Here is a 19067-nt window from a genome sequence, read left to right on the forward strand (position 1 = left end):
TTTGCTTGGTTATTTTTGTGTTTTTGAAAACTCAAACCGTAATGAAGACTCACGTAACACCCTTCTTGACAAATTCCCTTAACATCTGGCATCTGACCCTTAAATCTTTTTCTGGGTTCAAATCTTTTCTCTGCAAATTCGCTCAATGAATTTCTAGATACATCGAGAGTACACTTGGGGTTACAGGTTACAGGTTAACCTTTTAACTCCCATGAGTGACCAAGACAGAATTTCTCCTTACAATATCAATATGACATCAAGCAGACAAGTAATGAGAAAACAGAAGATGTCAATGAGGGTGTCATTGAAAATTTGGCTTGATTCCAAGCTAACTGCTGTAAAAAAAAAAAAACCTAGGTTAGGAGAATGCACAGCCGCTTCGAGCTTGTGTTTATGTCAGCATCCGCCAGAGGTTTCACACTGTTCACGCAACAGGATATCGGCCAGTTCAGGAAAAGGCTTGAACTTTATTACAAATGATGTAGTTCTGTTACTAAAATACGATGGAAACAAGAATTGGTTCGATTTTCATACGATAAGAAAAGCGCAAATGTAGTCATGTGGAAAGAAAAGGAATGTTAGTACATCTCTAGCGCGTGAAATAGACAAAAATAAGGAGCTCGCCATTCTTCGCTTGCGAAATACCAGCCGAGAAGAATGTTGAACGATCGTGTTCGGTGTGGGAACCGAGACCCCTTAATCGGCATTATTTTTAGCTGAATTCATTGGTTATCTTCCCCTGATTTGACCAGTGGTATGTGTTAGTAAGAGCCGTCTTCGAAGCCGGTACGGAGCATAAGGCCGATGACTTTGAAGAGTAAAATCTCCTCGATGACAACGATCGAAACGTATCCATTTTGGCCATACAGCTACATCCTTTAGAAAGTAGTGTATAGAAATACTCGGTATATGTGTATTATTCTTGTAGCTAACATCATTTGGCGCTCCGGCCACGCAATACGTTCGTCCTTTCCTCTGAATTTCTCCTATCTCCATTATAGTTGCCGACGTGTCTTCGCAGTTTCCCACGTCACAGCTATGTAATACGATCGTTTTGGCCGCGCGCTTTAGGGGTATACTTTTTGGCCACCAAATCGTACTTTCAATGCACAAAAAAGTGATCAAGGAGAACTCGCCAGGCGCTAAGGTCGATTAATTTTAATTTTGAATAGATTCATTGATCTGGCTAATTCATGTACACTCTGACAAAGAGTCTGTCACGTGACCCGTTAATATAAAAGCCACCTGAACATTATCGTTATGAAGGTTATTCAAGGTCTCTTCACTTCAGAGAACGCCACACTCTTAACTGACAAACTCCAAACGAAATTTTGTCTTTGATGGTGTGTACAGTGGCGGCAGTGGTGTTCCTACTTGCACTTGAGTCATATTTCATTGTAATAACAAACAAATGCTGCGATAAAAATGCGTGCCTACAGTACCATCCACCCAAAATTGTCAGGCCAACGAACCTGATGTCAATCATTCATGACCAAATATAGACATAACATGACATCTGTCAACCCACTCAGTGCAGTACTAGTGAAACAAAGATTTTGATTGATTTACTGACCGCGTGGGTCTGTAGCTGCTCGCTTATATACATTTCTGTGCACTCATAAACGGATTCAAAACCATTACTCCACAAGATCGCCCCACCTTCGAGGTGGCCTTCTGGTATCGCCCTCACGGGCTCATCTCCTACGATAAGATTTTCAACACTCATGTTACTTGCCAAGATGAAGACGAGCATTGGAAGTTTGTGCGAAGCATGTTCGATTTCGATGATTAGGCCGACACAGTTCCAATTAACGCAGGCAACCTTTTTGTCACCTTCGATGCAGTCCAACGTCTCATGAACACAATGGCATTGGATTGGAACCGAGATATTTCCTACCCGAAGAGGTTCCAGGCCTTTGTATACACCATGAAGAGCGACTCGGACCCCAAAGCAGTCATCAACAACGGATTATATAATAAGTTCAGTTATGCACGCATTCTGATTGGTTCTCACTTATGATCTATTGAAGGACAGACGCATAGATGACGTCATCATTAAAACTTTTGCTCTCTGTTATTCTAAAATGGCGGAAAGTTTTGAAAATTTAGACGATATTTTAGCTGACTGGGTGAACGAAGATTTCGAAAAAACTCTTGTCGAGGCTGTGGAAAGTTATGATAAACAGGAGAAAGAAATAAAATCACGTTTCTCTGTCGAAAACGACTTGACAAAACTACTTGAGCAGTCGCATTCGAACGCGACTTAAAGAAACACAAAATGGGTAGTGAAATTATTTCAAGGTAAGAAGCCATTGCTTTGCTTCGAAATTAACGAACTCAATAAGCAAAAGTTGTCTGAGATTGATTTATTCGAAAAAAAAATTCTTTCCCCAATGTCAAAATAATTGTTTACACAGATTGGTGTCAGGGAAGAAACATCACAACACCACTTCTTAAAATGAACAGTAAGGAATTAGACCAAAACCTAGCAAGATTTTATCTGGAAGCCAGAAAAAAACAACAACGGTGTTACAGTGAAAATATCAAAAAACCAAGTATTTCAAAACAGCAACAAAATTCTCGACGCCAAGCTCAAAATCAACCGCCGCGCTGGCAAAAAAAATATTCAACGGCTTCCAAAAACTACGGATAAAGACCATTTGGTTTAAACTGTAAATTACATATAAGGAAAAGTTGTTCAAGTCTACTGGCAAGCTTAAGGACACACCTTACTGGAGCTTATGTCAGTTTCTTTGCTTGAAACAACAGGCAGTATTTCTACTATCCCAGAACATTGCAGGTTAACCCCCAGCACTTCGTTAGGGTTCTCATGAATTCACCTTGTTCAAGAGAGAGTCTTTTGGAGTAAATAAACTTGCTAGAGAACTCAACACAATGACTTGGAATTAATACATCTACAACTATTTAACAGTTAAGAGGGGAAGGGTTGAATGACATACCTCGCTGAACGGCACAATGTGAGTGCTTTCGTTCACTTTGGATCGGAACCTATCAACAATATTTTCTTCATCTGTTCCCCTTCTAAGTCGACTGTGACAATGTTGATGTTGGGGAAGCTTGCCTTCCGGATCTCCCAAGCTACTTCACCATTTTTTTGATGATTTTCGTTCCATACCACGACTTCATCGCCTGGTTCGAAATCCATTTAACAAATAGATTCCAAGTTGCCGCACTTTTTTGTTCTTACCACATTTTGACGTCATCTGTGATCTATTACTGAACAGACGCACGGCAACTTGGAATCTATTTGTTTTATATTATAAAGAATTAAAATATCCGGAAAAAAGCCTTTTTATTTCAAATTTCCCTACTTTGACAGACACGAAAATAGCTTTTGAAGTAATCTATTGTTTATAAAAAATGAAGCGAACTGATTGGTTGTTATGCTTAGCAAAGAACTGTGATTGGTTCAAAGAATCACGCCACTGTCAAATTTGAATCGAGCGTCGCTTGTCCTGGAAGAGAAAATCGCTTTGAAAGCTGAATCAAAACTGCGTAATCAACAAATCTGATACAAAAGGCCGCAAAAAATCAAGTCACTTTTTGTCATTAGAGTGGCTCTGTAAGCCGAAAAACACCTGGAAGTTTCCCTGAATATTACAGGAATTCAAAAAGCCACTCGGAAAGCTTGCGGTTGCGGTCGACATCGAAACGTTGGAGGCCATTCGGTTCGAACTTTGCATGAGTGGAGCACTAGACTGTGGAACGGGCTGGCTCGAATTTTGGCAAGGTCAGATGGTACAATAACTGGCTTTTGTGCAAATGCGTTTATTTTTTTTTCTATTTATCATCCAACAGTTTGGTAACGAGTTATAGGCATTTATTTTTACATTTTATTATATTGATGCTGAAAAACCCATTTAGGGAGCTTTAATAAAGATCTGCTTCTATATCTATCTGTATCTAGTTCAAACAGCTCAGTTCGTCTGAGCTACAATATTGGATTTTAACCGTCGCAGCCAATGAATTTGAGTAAATATTTAAAACCTTTTGGCGAAATAAAGCTATGTTAGTATTAAGAACAATAGTAATATATCAATTGCACGTTCTGCAATCATTTGCCAATCAATGTCGCTGCTGTTGACACTAGTGCACTTTGCAGAATCAGATCATGAATATGTTTTCCGAGTCACGTCCATTCAAACTGAACCTATGATTCAATTTCTTTTTCTTTGTGAGAGTACAAAACGAACGAAAAAACTAATTCTCTTTCCATTTAAAATCCAGGTGTTTCACTTGAGCGGCATGCGCTTACCAGCTAAACTCCTAATCGAAAAATTCCACTAGAAGAACCAGAAAGTTCATGTTCATTTGGATGGCTCACAAAACTGGGGAGCATTCAAGCACGACCTCAAAGACATTAACTGTGACAGCTACAGCGGAGGGAGACACAAGTGGTTCCTTGGAGAGACGGGTATCTTGTACATGAAGAAAGAAAGTGTGCCCAGTTTCTGGCCCAAAGATATTGGGTACAATGGCGAGATAGAGCCTCCACCTACCTTCCCAGGTGACCCACTGCCAGATGAAGCGTCCAGGTTTGAGATGGTTGGCCAAAGGAACGATAACAACCTTATTGGGCTGCTGTATACTGTCGATCTGATGGATTTGATAGGCTTCGACAAAATCGAGAAGAGAATCAAGTCATTGACTGAGCGATTAAGGGGCGGCTTGGACGAGGTGGCGCGCGAACTCCACAATGTGTTCCTGGTCCAAACCATCAAATTTCGAGACGATGTCGGAACCGGAGGAGCACGCAGGCAAGGAAAGAGTCAAGAAGCAGAGCCAGAATTGAACGAAGTGTTGTACGACGCGTTGTATGAAGATCACCACATCGGGGTGTCGACAAAGAAAGGAAATCGGTCGAATGGAACGTGCTCACATGAATTTTTTCTTATAAATTCTTACCTTTTTTTTTTCAACCGAGAATCCTGTCCAAACTGAGGTATCTTTCATGGAAAGAGGAAGTTTAATATGAAGATTCAGCTAAGTATTTAGACAAAGATTCGCGAAATTCATGTTCTAAGTGCTTAAATACATAGGAACAATACTCATTTCTAAATAAACAGTAAACAAAGAAACTTTGGATTCATTTCCGACCCAGTCTACTGATTCGGTCGCTAAAGCTACAAACACCCATGATCGACCAAGCTGACACATACACTCTTCTCGATGAACACATCGGTGGGGGTAGCGCAATCTCTTTGCGGTGGCCAATTTACATTGTCAACAATGACAGCTACAGCAAAGGGAGTCACAAGTGGTTCCTTGGTCCCAAATTGAAAGCGATAGGTATCTTGTACATGAGGAAAGAAAGTGTATCTAATCTCTGTCTCTAAAATAATGGCTACGGAAGCGAGATCCAGCCTCCACCTACCCTCCCAGATGGCTCATTGCCAGATAATGCGTCCGGGTTTAAGGTAGATGGCCAACGGAACGATACCAACCTTTTCGGGCTGCTGTATGCTGCAGATCTGATGGACCTGATTGACTTCGAAAAAATCGAGGGGAGAAATTACCATGCGACTAAGGGATTATTTCGAAGATGTGGCGCCCCAACTTGGCAATGTGTTCGTGATAGAAACTTCGGAGGAGTTGACTAAGTTCCACGGTATCCTTTCCATCAAGTTTGTACATCCCAGCCCAAAATTGGACAAGATTTTGTAAGACAAGTTGTATCAAGATCACAAAATCGGCGTGTCGACCGAGATAGAAAGTCGAATGTGATTCCCTCCTTACATCATCAACACTGAGGAGCACGTAGAACGACCGTGCAGTTAAAGTCATTAAATATGAGTTGACTAAAATCCAGCCGAACTAAGGTCTAAGTCCAATGGAACCCCACAATCTACTTTGATTTTTTTTCGACTCTTATTTTAGGAAATAGACATTCATCTGAATCTATGAACAGTGGCTGATGATTAAATTAAACCTTTTAAACCGGCTAGCAAGAAGTTGTGTGAAGTAAAGAGCCTTTGCTTGTAACCCTCTTAAATTTTGTCGCACAAAGTACTGCCCTAGAGGTACCTCGGAGACCAATAGTGCTTTTCCCTTGGCTGGATGTCTCAGAATCATTATTCGACTTCGAGCCTACCTTTCGCTTCGCATTCTTCTCGTATACTGTCATACTGCCTATCACGACATTTAAATTTGCTATTCTCAGGCCTGCTCCCGTAGGATTGCGATCAACTCCTCGAATGTTCACAATTTGATCTTAAAACCCAGAATCCTTGCTTCAGAACCCTCTCAATAGTTTTTTAAACTCATTTTAGCCAGCGTAAGAGGTTTTCCTTCAAAATAGAACATCCAGCTAATTGCTCAATTTAGTTATAGTGAAACAGAATTTGAATTCACATTATTGTTTGACGATTTTTTTCCCAGCGAAATAACATTTCTCGATTTGATTGAGTGAATAATTTGGAGCTCGTTTATTTTATTTCTTAGCTCTAGCGGCTGAAATGAAATTCGAACTGCAAGCCCTAACAATTGGTATTACCTCGATTCTCAAAATACTTCAAGGCACTCAGAGTTTAATAGAAGAATTTCACAGCTTTAGCGGCTAAAAAAATAAAACTGAGATTATGTTTCAAAAATTTATATTTACATCCAGAAAATTGTTAAAGTGAAAAACACTAGCTACAATTTGCAACTCTGCTAATGATACAAAATCATGGACATTTTCAGACGCTTTCAATCTGAATCTTCTATCCTGCGTTACATTCGAAAACAGGCCACTTTTAAGGTCTTTTTATTAGTAAAAGCATAATGGAAAGTTGTGGGAAAAAATTATTGCTTGGTTGTAAAAACTACAGCATTAAAAAGCATCGGATTTCCACGATTGAAATATCTTTATCTTGCCATGATGCTTTTTTAGTTTAAAACATCACATCGTGGAAAAAAAAAACCAGAAGTCCAAAGTAACTATATGCAAAATTCTTTGAAAGACTTGAACTTACAGGAGAAAAGCCTTTTAATTCATTTTCCCTCACCACATTCGTCCGGATTAAAACTATTTTCCTTCTAGTTCGGACAGAAAATTGGATAACACAGAGACAATAGAAGAACTACAATAAATACAATTTGGGTAGCTTGTTTCAGGTTGAGCAAGTACCTACGGAAAAGTTTATTCCAAAAACTTATCAAATTCATAGATCACAAAAATAAGAGATCAATTCTGTAATTTTAGATCTAATTACTTGAAATAAATTCTAGATTCCAGCAATTTTGTCAACATCGAGTCCCTCTTGAACCTATTCTTTAACATACATGTCCTCGGCAGAATCGGATTTCCAACGGCTACGGAGTTTCAACAGCCGCTCTCTTGATGGATTTTTCCTCAATTTAGTTTCGATGGATGCGGCACCCCTAGAACTAAAGCTATGCAAAGCGTAAAGACGTTGATCATATACCAACTCATCCGAGTTCTCATTCATCATGTCCCATTAAGGACGTGTAAGAAACTTTTTTATCACATAAACTGTGGTGTTATACAAGGATTTCCGGCCCTGATAAAAGCCGTAACAACACACGTGAAAAGATATCATATTTTTTAACGTGTGTTGACACGTCACTCACCTTTGGCGCCACTCTGCCAGGTTGATGAATGAATGGCAAAGCCTTTACGATTCTCAATACAAGTTGTTTGTTGGAGCTTTCTCGAATTATGGCGGCTAAAACGCCAAAAAATCTGTATCGCTGATAGAAAGTGAGGTTCAAACTTTCCTAGAAGGGGAAGAAAACCAATATACTAAAAGAAAAACCGAAAGTTACGTATTCAGTGGCTTTGGTGTTAGCATTTCTCTCTGCTGAGACTTACCACCAGTCGATTTTGGCGGTTCACCTGGAAGACTTCTTCTGTCGGTAAGGACAAAGTCAATAATTGAGAATTCTATAAATTGAAAATCACTACCACTGTTGTTTTTGTAATCATGATTCAACGCGTTTTTCCGTCTTAGGAGTTAGCGCCAACGCACTCTACGATTGTTATTCAGGGATTGCCGATTCATTTATTTTCATTCATTAATAAAGTCGGCTTTTCTTCTCCGTAAAGGGCAATTGTGTTTATATGATAAACAAAATAATACATGATTGCTTGTAGATATGGAGTTTCCATTCTCGTGTTCAACTCGAAGAAAAATTCCATATCTACCTGCGCCCATGTATTATTCTCTATATGTTACCCAATACGTGCTTTCCGCTAGATTTCAAAAACAAAATTTTCCTAAACAAAAGTTCGGAAGACATGGACATGTTGATGTTAGCATAATCTAAATATCTTAGCAATAAACGATAGGGAAACGTAAAATTTCTAGACTTATGAATAAATACAAATTGACCTCCTCTGTATATTAGAGAGTCAAGCCGACTCTAATCTAACATCATATAGCGTAACTATTCCATTGGCTAGAAACAGGTGAATGAATCCTTACCTCTGCCATGGTGACAAGTGTCATCACCCCTAAAATAGTAGTATTCCCTAATCATCGTAGAATAAAATACCCGAAAAATACTTTGGCTCGAAAATTTGTTTAATGTCGAGAGTAGTGATATTTTCCCGTCAAAATTTGACCTCTGCAAGGCAAAAAATGGTCCATTTCAAATTTCGTATCCCCATCAGGAGAAGCGGCTATGGATGTCAGACAGTGTCTAGTTATGATAGGGGCCAGTCTGCCCACAACAGGACTCATAGACATAACTGATCATGAACCGAGGAAGGAAGATAATAAACGTGCAGAAACGAAAAGTTTACATTGGATATAGTCTATAATTGAACATGCCTTGTCAACTCTGCTTTGTTTAATCGAAATGGTGCCGTTCCCACAGTCCAAAGTAACACCAGGCCAGTCAAGTTTTTTGAACAGGGTTCGAATACTCTTTGATTCATTAATGACAAAACCAGAGGCGCATAAATCACCTTTCATAGGATTAGAAGCGGGATCTAAATATACTTCACAATGAAAACACTGGACCCCCAATACTTGACCAGCGGCCTTAAAATTTTGGTAAAATATACTGAGCAGTAGATAATCCAAACAGAAGAACATTAAACATGACAAAACGTTCTCTGCCATCAGGGAACATCCACGATAAACTTGTCTATGATGAGGACAAATGTCTAAATGATGATAACTACTTTTAAAATCGAAGTTAATAGCAAAAGGTCCCATAGAAAAATACTCCAATGCTCCCTTATGAACCGCGTATTTGAAATCAAATTTGTAGAGATCTTTATTGATCGCCCAAGGAAGAGCCTTTTTCCCTTGCTGCAAGGTTGAACACATACCGACAAAAGATTAATATTGTGTAATTCTTAGGAATTGACTTCTGAAATTTTATCTTCAGGATGAATTCAAGGATAGCTTCGGTAACAAAATCACAGTTATCTAAACAAGAACGATTGTTCTTGCTCCAAAATCTAGGTGGCGTAGTCGAAAAGGGGATCTTACAACCATCGCGAATGGCAGACAGAATAAATTCAGAGGCTCCCAAGAGCTCCCTAGAGAATTATGGGATTTGAGGCGACCATGAACGGAAAGAGAGTCAGAGGTTGAACAGGCTGCTTCTCCCTTACTTAAATAGTAACATTGTACCTCGTCTTCGTCGCTATCATTTTCCATTAATTCCAGCTGTGCAGGATTTTTCAGACTGGCTATCGATAAAGGCTTCTCAGTAGAAAGCTGAACCGGGCTGTTTGAAGGTGCTCTCCAGAGTCCCTTATGGGTTGCATTCATTAAATCTTTAAACCAGAGTAGCATCAAACCATGTCCAAGAATAAATTGGTTGAATGAAAAGCGCTCGTTGATACTGTGGGAATTAAGAGTGCTGATTTGAAAGATGAATTTTTGTGCTGCAGTTTTGCGGGTTTCCAAACTGCCTAGATGTAGGGAAAGCTGCTTAGAATGATTAGGGAGATTTAAGTGTCCAGCGACTGGTTTGGATGCTCTTGACATTTCTTTTTACGTCGCGAAGGTGTTCTCGGAATCGGTCACCTAGTCGTCTTCCTGTTTCCCCAATGTATAACTTTGGTAATGAGTGCAAGTTATCCAGTAGATGATATAGGCGGAGGTACAAGAAAAGTGATCAGTGATCTTAATTGATCTCTTGGGTTCCGACATTGCCTCTACGTTATGAATGAAAGAACAAGTTTTGCATCGTGAGCGAAAGTGTTCTCGGAATCGGCATTTGAAAGTTCCAGATTGGTCATTGGTTTGAAATGAACTTCTGACCAAAAAGTTGCCTATGTTTTTGTCGCGCTTGAATGAAATTAGTGAAGGTTGCGAAAAGATAGTACCAGTCTCTGCATCGTTTTGAAGCAATTGAAAGTTTTTAAGAATAATAGATTTAACTGCGTGGTTGTGAGAGAAACAGGATAGCCATGTTTATCGAAAAAATAGCACATCGCCCCTGATTTTTCGGAAAAGTCAGAGTCGTCACTACATAAACGACAAAGGCTGAGAAACTGTGAAAAAGGTATGGATGCGAGGATGGATGCGAAGATGAATAAAACAAGTAACTGTGTGAGTCTGTAGGCTTGCACTAAAACACTGGTGTATAGACCGTTGCCTTCAATTGTCGGAGATTTCCCAGGTATATTGCAGAGCCGGGTAAAAGGAATTGACGGCAGTTATAAATTGAGTGAGGTAGCGCCGATGCAGTCGTCAATGTAGCGACCGTGGAGTTCAGATTTGGGGCCGTGGTATTAACTAAAAAACCTACGAAAAATTGTCTTCGGCTGATAACCTGTACCTCGACCTTGAATATTCTGAATACCACAAAAGTAATTGTTTATCAAGCTGATGATTATACAAAAGTCTTTTTCTTTTTTTATTTAAATAATTATTTTACGCTCAAACCAATACTTTGCTCCACAGGCCTGAAAATTCAATAAACGACCTTGCACTGAGAATGGTAAATGCCTTGCTAATCAATCATCGACCTTACATCGAGTGGTGCAAAAGGCGAGTGACTTGTCAGCAGCTGATTGGCGATAACAAGCACATGTAGAAAAATTTTCGTAATTTTACATGTGTGCTGTTAAGGCTTTTCTCAAGGCTGAAAATCATTACAAAGCACCGCACTTCATATAATAGAAGCTTTCATCAGACAAGTGTTATGACATTTTGCATTTTTTCCCTTTATATAGAATGCATGAGAAGCAGTTGAAAGCAAGCTTAATGAAGTATTTTGGAGAAATAACAGCGAAAGTAAACAAAGAAACAACCGAAGATGAAATCAAACGTATCTATGCTGCACGGTCAGCAACATATGACGAGGTACTCTAAAATAGTAAAACAATAAAAATACGGGTCTGGGGGACGATGTGGCACATTGCCGTTTGACCCACCGGACACCTGATTCATTATTCACGGTTGCGTTTCGTGAATGTTCCGGTACTACCGGAACATTCGGGCACTATTCATAGATCTTAATTAAGGGAATGATTGTGCAGTCTTAGTTCAAAACTTATTGAGCTAACCTTGTTCACCAATATTTTCATTGTTTAAGTTCAAATTTTTTAGAGCAAAATCTCGATTTTGATTGAAAACAGATCAGCTTTTCGGGTCCGTAAAGTTACAGGAGCTCTCGAGAAAAAGGGGCTCAAGGCGACACCAGACTTGTGTCGTATTTATCGAACATCTAATCTTAATAACCGGCTTGGATTTTCTCATCATATAGGAACATTCAGCGGCGCGCACTTCATATTTCAAGCCACTGGCCGAATCTTTGCATAACGCCCTTAAAGAAGTTTACCAGGACAAACCAATGGGTCAAAAGCAAAATTGACGCTGGAGCTGGGACAGGGCTGGTTGGAGTTGAGCTCAAGAAACTCGGATACACCAACCTATGTGCTCTGGATATCTCAGCTGAGATGTTAGGGGAAGCAAAGAAGAAAGAGGTCTATACTGAATTCATCTGCACGTCTTTGAACGGGCAGTCGATACCTCAGATTAAATCAGAGCAATTCGATGCTTTGACTTGTGGTGGGGCGCTCATTACAGGGCGTATCGGCTCATCTGCTTTCGTGGAGATGATAAGAATGGTTAAAACTGGTAGGTGTTTCTCAGGAGTTTACCGATGCATAGATGTATTTGACCTTCCCATGTCCGCGGGGAGTCTGTTCTGTGACTAATTGTTGGACTTAAATCTAAAGAATAATTTGATCGCGGTCCCAAATCATTTGTGGTTGAAGAAATTTGTTCATGATGTTTTGAATATTTTATGCGCCATATTAAAAAAAAACAACTACAACAAAAACGGACACTAGCCTTTAAACATCATACTTTGATAAAGCTTTGAGGAAATAATTTCTTCTTGTTACCAATTGATCATAAACATTTCAATTTCCGAATAAACAATTACACCCAGAAAAAATATCTCCAGTGAAGGCAATGCCTTTAGTTAAAAATTCATCTATTTTGGAAATTCCCTAGTTTTTCTTTGTGATTGTTGTCATGGTTATTGTAATCGATTCTGTGATTGGTGGATCTAGCTGAGAGGATTTAGTGCGATTGGCTGCTTCAACAGTCCAATTACAGGTATTCGATTACAGCCGTCCTATTGCAGCCAACTATCCGATTACAACTTTACAGAAATATGCATGATAAATGAAGCTGCAAATGCACCAATAACATTTGAGGAATATGTGATGGTTCCTTCATCCTAAGATAAAGTAGTCCTTTAGGTTTGGAGGCTTATCAGGAGGTTAAATTCTTACCTGTCGCTGTAAAGTTAAATGGATATCCCATTCTGAAAGCAAAGAACAGAATGATGTATAAAATGGAATTTTGGTATGTAGAATAAAGTATAATTAATTAGGTCGTCAATCAGTAGTCAGTCGACAGGGACGAGCACGATTTGGCTCTTGTACATAGAGCTGTAAGATTAACTGACGGGTGGGAGTTCAAAACCGGTTAGGCTTAAACGAAGAGAAAACTATTTCAACCAGCATACCTAGATGATGAAGTATTTACATGGGAGTTTGTCAGCTTAATAATCTTAATGATCTAATAAATATTCGAGTTGATGTAAGCAAGGTGGTTCTTAATTGAAATAATATCTTAAGTGTTGGAGAAACACTCAAAAAAATTCAAACCATCCACACACGTAAAGGTTTTCAGTTGAGAAAGCAATATTGCATGATTTAGCCTTCCTGATCCATTCACCCACACTCCCAGACAGATTTTTCGGGACACCTACAACTACCGCGCCTGTCTCAATGTTGGTCTGCAAGATGGTTATGCAAAAATTGGTAATTATGAAAAATGACAAGAGAGAGAGAGGGGCGAAAGAAAATCACAAAAGTTTCTTTCTGTCTAGTTTTGCTGCTAAAGTGATCGGTTGTCGATTTTGAATTGCTAGCATTTATCTGAACACGTTTTCTGATCTTTCTTGTACTCAGGGAATAAAATGTCACACGATAGCTTATACTTTACAGCTTTCCGGTGTCGAACGAAGAAAACCCGAAATTAGAAATGGCTCTATTTACAAATTTTTCTTAAGGTTTAGGGGTCTTTCGTCTTTCGGAGATAAACTGTGATACCCCTTCTTATTTTGGATTTTTATGGTGGAAGTCTAGAAAAAACCAAGAGTTGTGTTAGATTTGTGCTTTGATAACAGGTTTTAAGTTTGTGTTAAATGTTTCAGCCAATTTTATGACCACTGAGTTGTTCAGTGGACAAGAAGTTTCTTTTCCATATTGACCCAAATTTCTCGAGAGTCCTGGTACTTACCGGTTCCACCTTAAAAGTTGTTTTCTCTGCTGTGTTTAAATCCAAGAAAAAAGTATCAGTAGTTTCGAAATTAGTACAATGAAAAATATCAGGAAACGAAACGCGAGTCGTAAAAGGACATTTGAAATGGCTGCGGGCTCGCCGCCCACCGGCACGCGCAAAAACGTAAGTACAACATCAGGGCAATGCCGTTTGAACAGTTTGATTTATTTCATGAAATTTTTTTAGTTTTAACATCAAAATATCACAACAGCATTATAACTGACGTTTAAAGTCAGCTAAAACAATGATTCTATTATTTCTATTATGGCCTAGATGAGTTAAGCTTAATGGCCATGGTACATGTTTCTTAGTTCTTCGAAACTTTGTAAACGAACCTCCAGCATTCACTGGGCAGGTCTTCGGCTGCATAGAAAGGTGAAGACGCTCTGGACATGCACATCCATTCGCCGGCTTTCTCCAGCTCCGTCATCATCTCTTGATAGTGTTCTAATTCCTCCTTTATTATGTTGAAACAGAGGACGCCATCTGCAAAGAAGTTAACATCGGAATTTAGTGCGCATCTTGTAAGGTTTTGACATGGGAAAGTTCCATCCTTTTTCCTATTTGTCCATGTATTTATTAGATTTAACTCACAGAGTTGGTTAATCCTTTTACTCCTAAGGTCTCTTTAGTAATTCTCTTTAATGTCTGTCATACAATTCTTTTGTTTTCCCATTACTTGTCTGCTTGATATCATATTAATACTCTAAGGAGAAATTCTCTCTTGGTCACTCATGGGAGTTAAAGGGTTAACCTATAACCTGTAATATCATTCGAAGAGAAGTTGAAGAGACCATCTTGGAGTGATCTTGATATATCAAGAAATTCTTTTAAACGAATTTGCAGAGAAGATTTGGCCCCAGAAGAAGATTTACGGGCCAGATGCCAGATATTAAGGGACTTTATCAAGAAGGGTGTTAGGTGAGTATTCACTACCTGATCTATCTCACGGTTTGAGTTTTCAAAAAAACAAAAATAAGCAAGCAAAAAAATTGCAAGACGATTTTACCGTTCTTCATTTTTTGCAATCCTTTTTTTCAATTTTGTTAAAACATTATTATTTTCTCAAATGTTTATCAAAGTATGATGCATAAAGGCTTGTGTCCGTTTTTGTTGTAGTTGTTTTTTTAAACAGCGTTTGAAAGATTCAAAACATTGTGGGCAAATTTCTTCAACCACAGATGCTTTAGAACCGCGACCAACTGATTGTTTTTGTGTCAAGTCCAACAATTAGCCACAAAATAGACTCCCCGCGGACATCCGTGGGTCAATTATATCTGTGCATCGGTAAACCCCTACGAAAGACCCACCAGTATGAACCATTCTTATCATCTCCACGAAAGCAGATGAGCCGATACGCCCTGTACTGAGCGCCCCACCACAAATCAAAGCATCGAATTGCCCTGATTTAATCTGAGGTATCGGCTGCCCGTTCAAAGACGTGCAGATGAGCTCAGTATAGACCTCTTTCTTCTTTGCTTCCTTTAACATCTCAGCTGAGATGTCCAAAGCACACAGGTTGGTGTATCCGAGTTTCTTGAGCTCAACTGCTATAAGTCCCGTTCCAGCTCCGGCGTCAATGATTTTGATCTGATCTTTTGCCTTGTCCTGGTAAACTTCTTTAAGGGCGTTATGCAAAGATTCGGTCAGTGGCTTGATATATAAAGCGCGAGCCGCTGAATGTTCCTATATGATGAGAAAGTTCAAGCTGATTATTATGATTTGGTGTTCGATAAATACGACACTAGTCTGGTGTCGCCTTGGGCCTCTTTTCCTCGAGAGCTCCGGTAACTTTACGGACCCGAAAAATCGAGATTTTTTCTTCAAAATTTTGAACTTAAACAAAGAAAATATCGGGGAATAAGGTAAAATAAACTAGTCTATTTACTGCATGCTAATATTACTCAGTTCTGATTGGTTAAGATGAATGAAGTTGTTTGGTAATTCAATGCAGAAGAGTGTTAATTCAGTGCAAAGAAGTAGCAAACCAGACCGAACAATTCCTTCAACTGTTCATCCAGATTTTGAACTTTTTTGCGCCTTAAAGATGTGAAAATATCGTTGTATATTATTGTTTTTATCGTTCGCGGTTGTTTTGACCGAACGCACAATGTCACTTGCAGTGAAAAAATCATTTTTGCACTTGATGCACGCGCTTTGCTTCTGCATAATTATGATAAGCTATCACGTATTTTTTCATATATATTATTAACAGGTAATCACATGCTTTTTCTTGTGCAATTTGGAAGAAATAAGCACGTTTAAACTTTTTCAAAGACCACAAATTGCATTCGCCCTTCGAGCTCGTGAAATTATTTTAGTCTTTCTTTTTACTCGTGCTCATTTATTCCAAATAGCACTCGAAATCATATGCTTACCTAGACTAAGACTGCACTATTATTCCCTTAATTAAGATCTAGGAATGTTGCATTGGGCTCGAATGTTCCGGTAGTACTGGAACATTCGAGAAACGCTACCCTGAATGATGGATCAGGTGTCCGGTGGGTCAAACGGCAATGTGCCACATCGTGCCCCAAACCCTTATTATTATTATTTTACTATTTTAGAATACCTCGTCATATGTTGCTGACCGTGCAGCATAGATACGTTTGATTTCATCTTCGGTTGTTTCTTTGGTTACTTTTGCTGTTGCTTCTCCGAAATACTTCGTTAAGCTTGCTTTTAACTTCTCATCCATTCTATATAGAGGAAAAAATGCAAAATATCATATACACTTGTCTGATAAAGGCTTTCATTATGTGAATTGCGGTGCTTTGTAATGATTTCCAGCCCTGAGAAAAGCCTTAACAGTACATGTGTAAAATTGCGATAATTTTTTTGTAAACCTCTGTAAGGTTGATGATGATTGCAAAGTGATCCTTGGAATACGAGGTTGACAAAAGCAATTCATTTCCCATCCTCGTTCGAAGCCACGCTGTTCTTTGAGTAACAAGTTGAAAAAATTAATAGCATAGCTAAGTTGAAAAGTTGGGGAAGGGGAAGCGTGATCTAAGATGTTAAAACACTCGTCACATGGTCAGTAATAAGACCTCTCGCATTTTGAGACATCTACATAATTATCTACAATGACGCACTCTTTGTTCTGATAAGTGTTTTAGCATCTTAGATCATGCTTCCACAACTTTTCAACTTAAAATCAAAGAAGCTATCCACATTCAATGGGAAAAACCTACACTTAATTATCAACTTTATCATGTTAATTTAAAACTTTCTTTGTAAATGCATACATCGTTCTGTTACTATTGTTTGTTTTGTCTAGTCAGCATTTTGTTACACACTTTAAATTCAACTTTGTACTTTGTATTATTCAGAACTGAAGATGACAGAAGAACTGTCGAAACATGTTTTTAAAGAGTTCAATGTCCTTTATAAAACAATTAAAGCTTATCTTCACGTCAAGTGCAGTTCTCTACCATAGACAAAACAAACAGTATCACTTGTCTCAATGTTTCTGTTGAATTTATCATAAATTTGCCTCAAAATCCTAACCACTTCTTATAGTATTTCCGAATTGTGGGAAGCAAATACACGGTCGATGGTGTTACATTTTGAAGGTGAAAAAACATGACAATCAGAAGAATAATCATACAATGGAATGAATCCAGAACAAGCCGTTCACCGTACAACACTAATTTCTGGTTACCATGTATCTGCGGCAAAAAACCATGTATCATCGGAAAAACCAAGAAAATTTCATTGCATTTGCTTTCACTCGTCTTCAGTGCTTCACAACACTTTGGAATGGAATTCCAATGTAAATTTTAAATGTTCATCGAAATGACAGTTTCAAGGCTACTATTTTCATACTAATAATGTTGAAAACATTACATTGGCTGAGCAAAAAAAAAATACGTTTCTGAAGAGTTAAGTGTTACGGAGTTAACTGTTAAGAGTTACTGAATAATGTTGGGTCGCACATGGAAGTCCAATGTAAATTTTAAATTTTCACTGAAATTACAGTTTCAAGGCTACTATTTTCATACTAATGATGTTGCGAACATTACAGTAACTGAGCAAAACAAAAACGTTACTGAAGAGCTCAGAATAATGTTGGGTCGCACTTAGGGAGAAAACTATGCCCCGTCAAGCCCATCATACTCAGCAAAAAGTATTAAGTACTCTCGATCTGCCTTTCTCGGTTCTCCAATACAGAATCAATTCTACCTACATCCAATATTTCCCACTCTGTGGAACTCTGGTTAATTTCTTCGACTCTTACAATTTGATTCTCTCTGAATACTCTTTACTGACCTCTCCCTGAAATGTTCTTGTGATTTGTTCGTCGAGTTACAGTTTCAAGTGCAAGGCTACTATTTTCATACTAATGATTCTGCGAACATGACATTAGCTGAGCAAAAACAAATACGTTACTGAAGAGTTCAGAATAATTTTGAGTCGCACTTAAGGAGGAAACTATGCGCTGTGAAGCCCACCATACTCAGCAAAAAGCGCTTAGTACTCTCGATCTGCCTTTCTCGGTTCTCTAATACACAATCAATTCTACTTACATCCAATTTTTCCCCACTCTGTGGAACTCTGGTTAATTTCTTCGATTCTTACAATTTGATTCTCTCTGAATACTTTTTACTGACCTCTCCCTGATTTGTGTCGCGCATGCTACTAAATGAACTATGAAGTACATGCTTATATAGTCACTAAAGATAGGCATGGGTGGACATGCCAATCAACTAGCCTTGAATGGTTATTTTAGACCACGGTCTCTTCAAAGTAGACAATGAATCAAGCAAGGCGAATCTATTACGCGGGTCGCTTAAACGCAAAGAATCTGAAATTTTTCGCTCATAAATGGTATATTTAGTTTTTCTTTATAAAAAATGAGAGGTAAAAATATTAGAGAATAGATTTCAAAATACTTAAAAGTACATTTTGGCTAAAACTATCATTTTTTCTATTTTCAGAATACGCTGTCTCGTTCTAAAATAAACGAAATGTCTGGCAGTCAGAAATTTTCACAGAATTTCCACCGAAAGGCTTTTTCAAACTTAATAAGATTATCAGATGTTTGTTTAAAAATGTCAGATTAATTTGGCTTTTAAGTGGACAAATTCCCCGTGTTGTGCAGCCTATAATATCGCCCGGTTGTCGACACTTTGTACGCTTCTGATCAGACTGCCGGGCACGGTCTCGAATAGACCAAATGCCCGGCAGTCAGAATTTTTCAAAGTGTCTCTAAATGGTTCCATTCTCCATTGATCAAAATGTTAGATAAAAATAGTACAGAATACTTGGTGATAA

At 38.6% G+C, this 19067-nt stretch overlaps 2 protein-coding genes and 2 pseudogenes across 4 annotated transcripts in view; 3 read left to right on the forward strand and 1 right to left on the reverse strand.

Moving 5' to 3' along the window:
* LOC149034375 (uncharacterized) overlaps positions 1-19067 on the forward strand; it is a 182203-nt pseudogene that overhangs the window by 55136 nt on the left and 108000 nt on the right. The window lies entirely within an intron of this gene.
* LOC113673308 (uncharacterized) lies at positions 4090-5799 on the forward strand. The gene is given in 2 exon segments (XM_089194858.1): positions 4090-4880; positions 5736-5799. Coding segments are annotated over 2 exon segments (855 nt in total).
* Positions 10221-13855, forward strand: LOC149034383 (uncharacterized; annotated as a pseudogene). Its single transcript, XR_016182952.1, has 2 exons — positions 10221-11291; positions 11695-13855. The product of XR_016182952.1 is annotated as an uncharacterized LOC149034383 (transcript).
* On the reverse strand, positions 13938-18433 carry LOC149034384 (methyltransferase-like protein 27). Its single transcript, XM_089193949.1, has 4 exons — positions 18320-18433; positions 16363-16489; positions 15101-15476; positions 13938-14276 (listed from the first exon to the last, which is right to left on the reverse strand). Exons 2-4 carry the CDS (start codon positions 16486-16488, stop codon positions 14098-14100), a joined length of 681 nt encoding a protein of 226 aa, XP_089050075.1. The 5' UTR covers position 16489; positions 18320-18433; the 3' UTR covers positions 13938-14097.

The sequence above is a fragment of the Pocillopora damicornis genome, chromosome 14, assembly GCF_964200805.1.
Source record: "Pocillopora damicornis chromosome 14, jaPocDami1.2, whole genome shotgun sequence".
NCBI classification, from domain to species: domain Eukaryota; kingdom Metazoa; phylum Cnidaria; class Anthozoa; order Scleractinia; family Pocilloporidae; genus Pocillopora; species Pocillopora damicornis.

What these genes read in the sequence shown, in the direction of transcription:
- LOC149034384 (XM_089193949.1), bottom strand. Translation starts at nt 16,488, where the DNA reads ATGGATGAGAAGTTAAAAGCAAGCTTAACGAAGTATTTCGGAGAAGCA. An exon ending in GGTCAGCAACATATGACGAG is followed by an intron (nt 15,477 to 16,362) that starts GTATTCTAAAAT and finishes CTCATCATATAG; the next exon opens with GAACATTCAGCGGCTCGCGC. An exon ending in GATAAGAATGGTTCATACTG is followed by an intron (nt 14,277 to 15,100) that starts GTGGGTCTTTCG and finishes ACTTCTTTGCAG; the next exon opens with ATGGCGTCCTCTGTTTCAAC.